The sequence below is a fragment of the Cyprinodon tularosa genome, unplaced genomic scaffold (assembly GCF_016077235.1).
Source record: "Cyprinodon tularosa strain WSP-4 unplaced genomic scaffold, ASM1607723v1 ctg607, whole genome shotgun sequence".
NCBI lineage: Eukaryota > Metazoa > Chordata > Actinopteri > Cyprinodontiformes > Cyprinodontidae > Cyprinodon > Cyprinodon tularosa.
In genome coordinates, this window is record NW_024039349.1 from 111035 (window position 1) to 122308 (window position 11274).

General features: G+C 41.2%; 1 protein-coding gene across 1 annotated transcript; it reads left to right on the top strand.

Moving 5' to 3' along the window:
* The first annotated feature begins 267 nt into the window (after window positions 1–267).
* Window positions 268–10739, top strand: LOC119797995 (nuclear factor interleukin-3-regulated protein-like). Its single transcript, XM_038307288.1, has 2 exons — window positions 268–702; window positions 7693–10739. The coding sequence occupies exon 2, from the start codon at window positions 8183–8185 to the stop codon at window positions 10034–10036; it is 1854 nt and encodes a 617-aa protein (XP_038163216.1). The 5' UTR covers window positions 268–702; window positions 7693–8182; the 3' UTR covers window positions 10037–10739.
* Window positions 10740–11274: the final 535 nt, after the last annotated feature.

The window sequence follows — 11274 nt, forward strand, 5'->3', positions numbered from 1 at the left end:
CGGACTTTTTTTTGTCATATTATACTGACATAAAATTTTAAAAATCAGTTAACCTTTTTTTTAATTTTTTCAGTGGCCCTAATCCTCTTCCATAAATTTCCATACCATTATGAACACATAAAAATTTTTCTTAATAATTTGTATTTTGCGCATGTTGATTTTGATACAGATTCCTTCAACGATAAACTACATTGATAATGACTTTAAAAACTAAACCATCCAGGGATTCACAGCCTTTGCATAAAACCAGCCACTCCCGTCAGTTGGGGCGGAGATGGGGTGCAGATGGGGGAAAACAGACAGGGGCCAGTAGAGCTCCTGCAGAGAGAGACTGGAACCGAAAAAAAGAAAAAAACGTGACTCGGCAGCGTAAGAGCTGTTATGCAACCGCTGACCTACTAACACATATCTGCAGCAGGGGAGAAACTGGAGCAAAGTGTCCGGCCGGCAGCGCAGGCAGCCACAGCCAAAAAGGAGCAGAGGAGCATCCATCCAACCAGGAGAACCAGTGACTCACACCACAGAGGCACGCGCTCAAACTTAGTTTATTTCACACCTCCTCTCTCCCGTCCTCCTGCTGGAGCTTTCCTCGCCTAAAAGGACAATACGGGAAGGAGGAAGCGGGAGCGAGACAGCTTTTGTGTCGGGGGAAGCCTGAAGGTTTTTTTTCCTGCTGCTGCTCCTCCTCCGGGACACGGAAAGGTATGTTTTGACTGCTCCGTGGACTCCTGTCTTTATCTGCGTGTTTTAAACCCACCGTGGCTTTTATTTCAAGCCGCTTTATAATCGGAGGGACAGGATGCTCGTGGCCGGGGTATTGTTCACATGGCGACTCGCCGGATTGATCCCGCGTCTGTGCGGGGTTTCTGAGGCTTTTGTGGTTTCCCTTTCTGGTCACGTAACGCACGAGCTGTAGGAGAGTTAAGGCGGACGCGTTTTGCTAAAGTGTGTTTTTTTTTAAACTTCAGACTGGAGAGCATGTGTGGTCAATGTCAAGGCTGGGTAAAAGCCCTAATGGCTGCAGTGATGTCCGCTTTATTCACGCACCAGGATCAGTCCCACACGTGGCATGCTGCTTTCCACGCGCTTTATACCATCTCCATTAAGTTATCCACTTATTTGCTTAATTCATCTAAGCTCATCGAGCTTGTTTGGGTTTGATTCCATTAATATATGTTTATGTGGAACACCTTCAGGTTAAAGCCAAACTAGCCAGAATAATTTAGCTTTTTTTTTTTATATCATTTTAAATTAATCTGCAATAGGCGTTTAGTGGGCATGTATATAACAATAGAATAGCCTAAATGGTCATATATGACAAGAAAAAAGGTATTATAAATGATAAAACATTGAAAGATATTTGTGTTTAGTGTAAAAAAAAGCTTTACCAAAATCTAAATTTGAATTGCCTTTATTCTGTTGCATGGACCTTAACAGTAATATAGTTAACTTAGTCATTTTATAGCAGTTCTAAAGTGATTCAGTCTAAAATAAATTTATAATTATTCTAATAAACAAAATAATAATAATACATTTGATTTATACTGCACTTTTCATCAAAAGGACCTCAAAGTACTACAAAAAAGAAACAAATATCTTGCTAAAATAAATATTCAAAATGTTTGAAATAAATCTATTACTTATAGAACAGGTTTTAATTAGTCACCACTAATAAATTTGTAGCTTGCTAACTCGTTTCATTACATGGTTACCTAAATAAGAATGGGTTGCTCTGGTTTAATTTCTGTGTTTTGACCGTCTGTGTTTTTCCAACCGAAAATATCGCCAATAATAGAAAAGAAAAAAAGCTTTAATCACTTTCATATCTTCCCATTTCCCTTTGGAAATACCTTATGTAGTGAGAACAGCCTCACAATGAAAATTGTCATTCTTTTAAAATACACAGAAAAAAAATAATGCAACTGCTTTTGGCATTTATTTAATCATATTTAGTTACTTTAACACAATTGTTTCATATTAGCAGGGTTTGAAAATAAAATAACTGTGTTAAAGTAACCAAATATGAATAAGTAAATGTCAAAATTGGATGCGAGAGCAGTGTTTATTTAGCTAAAAAAGGTATACTGGTCATTAGCAGTAGAGCTTTAGTTTTGCTCATTTCTGTGGGTTAATCAGTTAGTGTTACATGTAGTAGTTTATTAGAGTTTTTCGGGAGGGTATGACATAACCAGCAGCACACTGCAGGCTAAAGCAATAAGTCCCAGCTCGCCCCTGGAACATAGACTCATTGATTCAGTGTTTCTATGCAGTCTTAAAAAGTATGAGATGATTTCTATCATTTATTATTCTTTATAGGGTTGACAAATGTTGAAACATTGTAATTTCTAGACCTTCCTCTTATTTTTACTTATTTCTCTGCATTTACTTCTTGAAACCTATTTATAATGCCTGTAATATCCTTTTTTGATTTGCCACATCATATCATCACAACCTGAGGTTGACTTCACTTATCATCCTTGGTTGACTAATAAAACAACATAAAAAGACAAACACATCAAATATCAGAATGAATAATTAGATCACGTTATTCATCATTTTAGAAAAGATGCTTAATAAGTCATTAACAGTTATTTTCAGTAAAATACTAGTCAAATGGATTTTGTCTGGTTGTCTAGGAAAGTTTTTTTTTATTGCTTGTTGATAAGCAACATTATAAAATCCCAGTAGATAATTGTTTTGTGTTCAGATGTCCTGTGTTTTTATAAAACTTCCATAAAGTTTTAATATTGTTGCTTGTAAAAGCACAGAAGAACTTTAGGAACCCGGTTGATTCCTGCATATGACATTTCTTAATTTCCAAAGCAGAGACGGGATAAATGTTCACAGTGGGAGATGTGTTTTTAGAAAATGCTTTCAGCAGTGATGTAACACAGCTGCTCACTGTCTGCTGCTGCTATTTTTAACCCGATTGCCTCTGTTCCTCTACAGAAAACATATAGCAACAGGGCAAACCAGGTGCAGCTTTTTTCTTATCTGACAGAGTTTTGCAGCAGACCCTTTGGTGGCGTCTGGGTTTGTCATAAAGTTAGTGGAGCCTCCAGACTTGTGATGCAATACATTGGAAACTCCTGTCTGGTGAGGGCAGGCACAGCTCTGGTGAATCCGGCTGCTGCCAGTCGGTCTGGTTACATAGTGGGAGCGTTGCTCACTCTGTCCCAGCCAGCTCTCTGAATGTAGGTCAGACCTGGATCTGGGTGAGGAGGAGAGACGCAAAGTTTGCAGGGCAAGTGGTGGACTACTTTTTTTTTTTTTTTTTGTTTGGCTGAGGCTCTGGATTACAAAAGATTAGAGATTTTGTTGCTGTTGCAACCCAGCTTCCATGTCTTCTTTTGAAATCCAGTTGAACTGATGGAGAAATGGTTTAAAATCCTGCCCCCATCTCTTTCCAGTTACTAATCACAGGCTGTTGAATGGCACATTGTCATATCCAGCTTAGGCCCTGCCAGGGAATTCTTGTCTCCAAGTTTTGTTTGACGCAAAAGCAAAAAACAACAACACAAAACAACACAAAAAAAAATGGAGGCTCCTAGTTGGGGCCTCCTCCACGTGTGTGGTGTTGGATCGTTTTAAGCATGGAGGAGGGGAGGAGGACATTGTGCCGTTTTACCCATGCTTGCCTCGCAGAGGGTCAAAGGTGGAGAATTCCTCCACAGAGTGGCAAGTGGCTGTGAAGTACCTTAGTGGTGGTGGGGGGGCAGACAGAAAGCAGCTCAAACTGACTCATTCTTTTTAAGCACACAAAGAGCAATTTACAAAATGCCCAATGCCCCAGCTCTTATCTCTCGCCTCTACAGCGGTATCTGAGTTCAGCCTGTAAACCTGTAGCATCTGCTGCTTTGTAATATGAATATGTTACACAAGCTTTGCTCCTCGCCAGGAGAAAATTCAGAGCACGTAGGCGATGAGCCACGACGCCAGCCCCTCCCAGAGCAGTCCTGAGATGGAGCCTGGAAGTGAATTTGGCTGCAGAGATGGGTGTGTGCCATGACGTCAATGCTGTTGCGCTATCTCTGGTTATAATTCTCCCATCTGCCACTGATTTCTGGTGTAACGTAATGGGGTAAAGGTGTAACAAGCTCTTTCCAGTGATTGGGTGGTTAGTGTTGCATAAAGAAACACCATCCACCTTATGTCGCTGCACATTACATATTAGAGATCACCTTGTTACATCCTACTGCAGTCGGGTCTGTAAAATTCCTCTCATGTCCACTAACTGAATTCCTTCTGTCACCAGATCCCCCCTCCCTTACCTCTGTCACTATTTTTAGCGTACCCTCTAATGCTCTCCTGCTTCTCCCCTCCCTTGCAGTCCCACTGACCTATTTAGAGGCACACACCGTCAAAGACAGGAGGAGTGTTTACTGCTTTGCGTTGTTTCTAGGTCAGTGGGACAGCGCAGAGACGTGTGCATGCGTGCTTTCTTCTCGCCTGCCTTTGTTTGAGCGCTGCCTCTCTCTTTGTCGCTCTTGATGAAAATTATCCAACGTCGGAGAGGGCGGAGACTTTTAGCCTACATTTTTCCACATCGTTTTTGTGCGATTGAGTTCACATCTCTTTGTGTTGCATGCAGAAGCTATAAAGGACACATCTGAGTCATAAGAAGGGAAATAAACATCTTTTTGTCCAGAGCTTAAGCTTCATATGTTTTCTTGGTAAGTTAGGGGTTATGTAACAGGGTTGCAAAGTCTGGTGGAAGCAGAGGAAGCCTGGATAAGTTGAGTTCCACTGAAACACCTCTGTGCTGTTAGATCTTCAGTACTGATTGAGGGGAAATGATACATTTAAGCCAGTTTTGTTCCACCAACTAGGTTTTGTTGAAAGCCTACGAAATCTATAAAATCATTGCTATAAAACACCTGCAATGTTGTGAGCAGAAAGTCTGGTTTGCGTGCAATATGTAGTAAAATATATTCAAAGTACCTTACATATATTTGTTTCCATGCTAATAATAAGCTTGGCATGTAGGACAGACCTTCACTACACTTAATGACCTTATCTAATGTAGATTTATTAGTGACTAAAGCGGGAATACACTGCACGATATTTTGAACCGTTGCACGTAGCTACAGCACAAACTGTACGAGAAAATTGCTGGGTTTAAAAGTTCTCTCCCATGATGCATGTTCTCACTGCGTTCCGAAGCTCTGATGCGACCTTACGACGGAATTTCAAACCTGTTTGATTTGCTCCCGACCTTGCGATTCCTGATCGGGAGGTGGTCTTCAGAGGCTTATCACCCCTCGTTACCCCCTGTATACTACACAACGCGCAACGATGCTGAAACTCGGCCCGTTGAAAAATTCTTGCACGACTGGAGAGTCATCCCGAAAAGGACAAAAAATCATACAGCGTATGCCTGGCTTAAGATGCTTTAGCTCACAGCTTGTTGCAGATTCAATAATAGAAAATATGTAAGACAGTCAGCAAAATGTGGGTTAATTTTAACCAGTATGGCGATTGCCACATTCAGCTCTAGGATAACAATGACGTTTTTTCCTGGTTTTCATTCAGGCGTAGCAAAAGGAAGAATGTTTTGAGATTGTTTTTGTTCAGCCCTGTATACAGTCTGCGGTCATGTCTGGATAGACTGCAAAGAGCTATATGCAGAGAGACGTTTCTTAAAAAAATATAAGTATTTTCTTGATCCAAACCCTAAATATTGGTGTTCTTGATTTGAAACAAACTACATTTAGTTTTATTCAATTCATTTTTGTAGAGCCAATTCAATGAATATGTCAACTCAAGGGACTTTACACACACATTCTATCAAATTATACAGACTAGTTATACAGATTTGTTAGAAGTTAACCGATAGTTTGATTATGCTGATTAAGTAGAGGTGATTCAATTCCACATTATATTGAAACCCTGGTATGTGTGGAATATCCATCAATATTCATCAGTTTATTAGTGAAATAATTACTGAATGTTTGATTAGTTGTCCAAAAGAAGTTAACCAGTGTCAGAGAGAATCAATTTTAGCATCTGCTTATTAGGCATTTAGCATTTCATTATGAAAAATGAGACCACCAGCTGATCCAGGCTGCTGCAGGTTTGAGAACCACAGCTACTGAATCCAATGAACAGTATAGCATATCTGTATCTCTGATACAGAACTGAGGCAGTGAATGCCTAATCTCATGCTTAACCATGAGAAAACATCCTCACATCATTATGCTGGATGCTTGAAACTGAAACTGAAACAGACTGCATGACCTACTTTGTGATTAACTGTGAATATGCCCAATTTCCTCGGTACTGAGTAATTGTTTTTCTGTTTTTCTTACTTTGCAACATATGTTTGTTTTACAGAAAGTATTTTTGAATTCAACCTTAAAAAACATAAAATATTTCACTGATGCACCAAAGTATGTCTTCCTAACTAGATTTTTTTTTACTTATTAAACTTTTAAAAAACTGCTGCAAAGCATTGCGTTTAAGCTATATAGCTTTTCTCATTCATACATTCTATGCAGCCATTGAAATGGAATAAAAATTTATTTATTTTTTCATAACAAACTTTGTTCAGGAAAACTCAGCTGATTCTAGTATCTGAAAAACTGATTTGTTCATATCTACATTTTTCCTAAGTTCCTCTGAAAGCATGTAGATAAGACAGTGATAACATTGTTTGTAAATTTAACATTACAGTTCATAAGTACCTTTTAAAGAGGTCATCTCTAATGTTGTTTCTCTTTCTATTTGTGTCATCTAAAGCTAAAAATAGGACTCAATTCAACTCCCAACTGGTAAAATCACATTCTTGTTAAAATATGTTTTAAGAGGCTTTCGTGACTGAAGCAATTCTGCTGCAAAACATGTAATTGAACCTCACATTCAAATCCAGTGTGGCAACAAAGCAAAGCCATCTTTGTTATCAGAAACACAATGACCTAGATTACATGCACTCTCTGTCATAATAGGATGTCTTCATGTTCAGAAGGCACTGCAGGGCTCAGTGCTGTGATGTGTAATTAATTGCTGCTTATGAACTGTAAAACATCGTACAGCGAGAGCACCATAGGAACCAGAGCCCATCTAGCTGTTACATAATCCAGGCTCGCTGTCAACATCCGTTTGTGGTGCATTGTTTTTAATTTTATGGTGAAACTTGACGAGTGGGAAAGGCTTCCTGTTTAGCTGCAATGTTGAGATGACACAAGGAAGCTCAGTTTGCTGTTGTGTAATTTTAGAAACTGCAATGGCTATCAGAGAAACTTATATGTTGTTGTGATAGAGCCCACAGGCCACACAATCAGAAATGGCACAAACTGTTACTTTCTTCATGCAGCATTATAAAGTGTCAGCTGTACAAAAATCCAGTCACTCCTCCCTCAGCTCTTTACTAGGTTGCCTCTGCAGAGCTTGCACTAGGTCAGCTGATTTCACTCCAAGTCATGTAACAGAGTTCTGCAGATGCAGCTCTGTTTGAATATGTTTAAAAGCAGCCATCTCTGCTTTTCTGTGTGGCGCTTATCATCTTTATCTACCAAAGGATTAGCTATAAACAACTACATTCTGTACCAAGTGAAGGACAACAGGCAGCTCCACGTCACCATAAAAACATAGACTTGCTTTTTCCAAATAAATGTAACACACTGTTTTTCTTCTTCTGTTCAACTAACTATTTTTTTGTCTCTTGTTCCCTTCTTCTCTTTCATGCTGCCTCAGTAACCCGGTTAAAGGCCAATGCCTCAAAGAGCCCTGGAGAAGACGTATTGACCTACATCCTGCATAAGACTCAGCAAGAATCCAAGAGGTATCCAGAAAGGCTCTACTTCTCTGATGAAGATTGACTCAAAAGTTTGAAGAATCAGCTTGAAAATCCCTCTACTCAACTTTCAACCTTTTTTCCTGTTATTTATTTTTGTATTTTTCAGTACACTACTTCAATGTCTGAAGTTTTTGTAGAGTTTCACCTCTTTTTAATATTTTTGGCTAATTTAGACACTTGAAAGTCTTGACCTTTGGGAGGATAAGAAAGAGAAATCAATGAGGCAGTCATTTCAACAAGCACAAATACCTCATCCAGAATTTTTCGCAGATCCAGCCACATAGGTTAAAAACCATACCAACCAAGTAGAAGGCTCAAATAGCTTAAGGATCTGAAGTCCCCCTTTGCCCTTTATTGGGTCATACTGTGGCCCCCAGTTGGGAAAACATGGAAAGTCTCACTCTACATATCACGACCAACACTAACAAAAGCACTATGGAAGTTGAGGCATTTTCGCCCTACAATGGCAGTCTACCTTCCCCTGATCCTGATGGCTCATCGCGGGTCAGCCGCCAGCCCAAAGGCTCTAAACCAACCATGACCTCACGTCGCAAGCGAGAGTTCATTTCTGATGAGAAAAAAGATGCCTCGTATTGGGAAAAGCGAAGGAAGAACAATGAGGCGGCCAAGCGTTCGAGGGAGAAGCGTCGCCTCAACGATATGGTGCTGGAAAACCGCGTCATGGCGCTTAATGAGGAAAATGTTCGTCTGAAGACTGAACTCCTTCAGCTCAAACTGCGCTTTGGTCTCATCAGTGCATCATCCTACATGGAGAAAAGTCAGCAGATCTCCACCAGTGTCGCCGATGGAAACCCAGGTAGCAACGGGAGCAGCACCAACTGCACCCCTAACAGTAATGCCTACCACTCGAGCAGCGGGTATTCTAGTGCGTCCCAGGTAATGCTGAATTCTGACTCATCTGAAGCTGAACAGTGCAGTCGGAGTGAACGTCACAGCATGCTCCACAAGTACTCCCCTCTGGGCTCTGTGTCTGATATGTCTGATGGTTCCTCCAGAGATAGCCCTGACCCAATCGGCTACAACATAAAAAAGGAGCCTTTAGGCATGGAGGTGGTTGGAATGGAAAATGACATGATACCCAACGGAATGACCAATGGGATCCCAAATGGAGCTTACTGTGGTAACACCACTTTGGTTACCCCGCACCAGCAAAACACCACACTAGCAGACATTGCCAGAGACTACCAGCATCATCAACAGGAACAACAACAATGCCACATGGAGACAACCAGTCCCCCTCCTCAGGCCACCTCTGCCCAGAGGAGCGTCATCTTGTACCGTTCCAGCAGTGGCTGTTACCCCATGGAGAACCAGAAGGTTGAGGACCAGCAGTCCCATCAGAGCAGACCATCGCAGCACATCCAGCACAGCTTACCCTCAGAGTACTCTGACTGCTCAGTAACCATCTCTGAGGTTGCAGAGAAGCTAGAGAGGACAAAGACAATGGATTCGCCTCAGTATGAATACATTGATGATCACACAGAGTCCTCAGAGAAGCTCCAACAAAGGTACAACAATCACAGTGCCCCACTGACACATGATAACCTTCCCTCATACAACTACGTGGCTCAGGAGAACAGTCTTCAGCACAAAGAGAGAGTTCAACAGAACTCCTTCGCCCCTGAGCTTATTAGCAGTGAGGAGAACAAGTCTTTCATGCAGCATAATGGCTACCTCAGCACACTGGATGAAGAGCCCCCTGTGCTCACCTATGAAGGAGGTCCCAGACCTGATACGTTCTATCAGGAGATCTCCTCTGCTAAAGACACCTCATCAAGTGACGGAGACCCTCGTAGCTCTGATAAAGAGGGCTCCACTGATGATGAATCCCCTTCATCATCTTCTTCAGACATCAGCAGCTACCACCAGAAGGCAGAGGGAGCTGGTGGTTTGCACGGCGAATACCAAGCCGAGGTCAAAGCCACTGCCCTTCCCCACAAGCTCCGCCTCAAGTACAGAGCCCTGTCCAATGGGGCAGCAGGAGCTCAAGTGGAGGGACTGGTCAACAACTCCATGTCCCCTTCCTCCACTCTCCCACAGCATCCCTACTTAGCGCTGCCCAGCAGCCACTCCAGTGGTCAGGCCAACGGAGAGAGCAAAGAGACTGAGTATGTGGAAGAAGTCAAGCCTGAGGTAAACGACAGAGCAGAGACTAAAAACGACGGAGGCAAAAAGGGATCTGGTGGTGGAAGAGGTGGACGGAACAAGAGGCGGGATTAGGAACAAACATGAGCAGCTTGTGTACATCTTGGTTATGTGCCGAAAATGGACAGCCAGACCTCACACTGACACTTTGTGGGACAGAAAAACAAGGCATTGATCTGTGTGAGGTTTATTTAGCACTGCGTGAAAACATCAATATCATGGGGATGATCCGACATCCATGGTCTAAAGGAACTTTGCCCTGAGTATGGTGTGTTTCCAGCTGTGAAGGAGAATTTCTCACAGCCAGATAGTCAAGTTTCTTTCAGATATCACCATCAAATTCACTGTGTCACCTGTAGACCCTTCCTATACTCTCTCCTACCTCCCAATGATCCCTCAAAATTAAAATAACAGATAAAGGAGGGATCGACGAAACTCCAGTTGGACTTGGACATTTCCTTTGAGGGAAAATTCAATTCATTTTTATAAATTGCCTTATTGGCTGGTCAGTCTGTATTGTGGCATTATGGGAGCATTCCTTTTACCAAAGATATGCATATTTCCTTTACTTCCTTTCCCCTTTTAGCAGTTACCCCCCAACCTCCTCATTTACCATATTTTATCACCGTTAGCCTGGTCAACCAAACTGGATTTCTAAAACCATCAGCACACAAGTCCCCTTTACTCCCAAAGGCACTTAGATTGTATATTACTGTGAAATAAATTTGCAGATATCAAATATATATTTTAAGAAAAAAAATGTGGCAAAAACAAAAAAGAGTAAAGCAGCGTGAGGTGAAAAATGTAGACTCGCAAGTAATGTGTGTTGTTTTGAAACATCTTGTACAGTCCTGTTTTTTTATTCGAATTAAATGCCTCAAAATTGTTTTTACTAAAACTGTGAATTACTACTTGTAAAAAAAATTTGACAGTTACCGATTCCTCAGGCTGTGTTCAGATTGTTCACTCGTTCACTAACTAAGCCAGCCATTTTTATAGGGTCATGAGAATAGTCCTTTAAATATGCTCTCTCCAAATGTGTGTCATTTGATAAAGTGATAAGGTCAATGAAGATAACTAGCATGGTAATGCTAGCATTAGCATACACACCATTATGTTCGAGTAGCATGTTAATGTTAGCTCTGGGAAGCTAATGTTAAAGTGTTTAAGTTACCATGATCTTAGTAATAGCACATACATACCTGTCAACTTCTGGATATGAAAATTTTGGAACTTTTACGACAAGCCGTCCGACTAACCCAGTAAAGCTCTGTCCATTATATTTTAAGACTTGGGCACAAGAAATCTAAAAT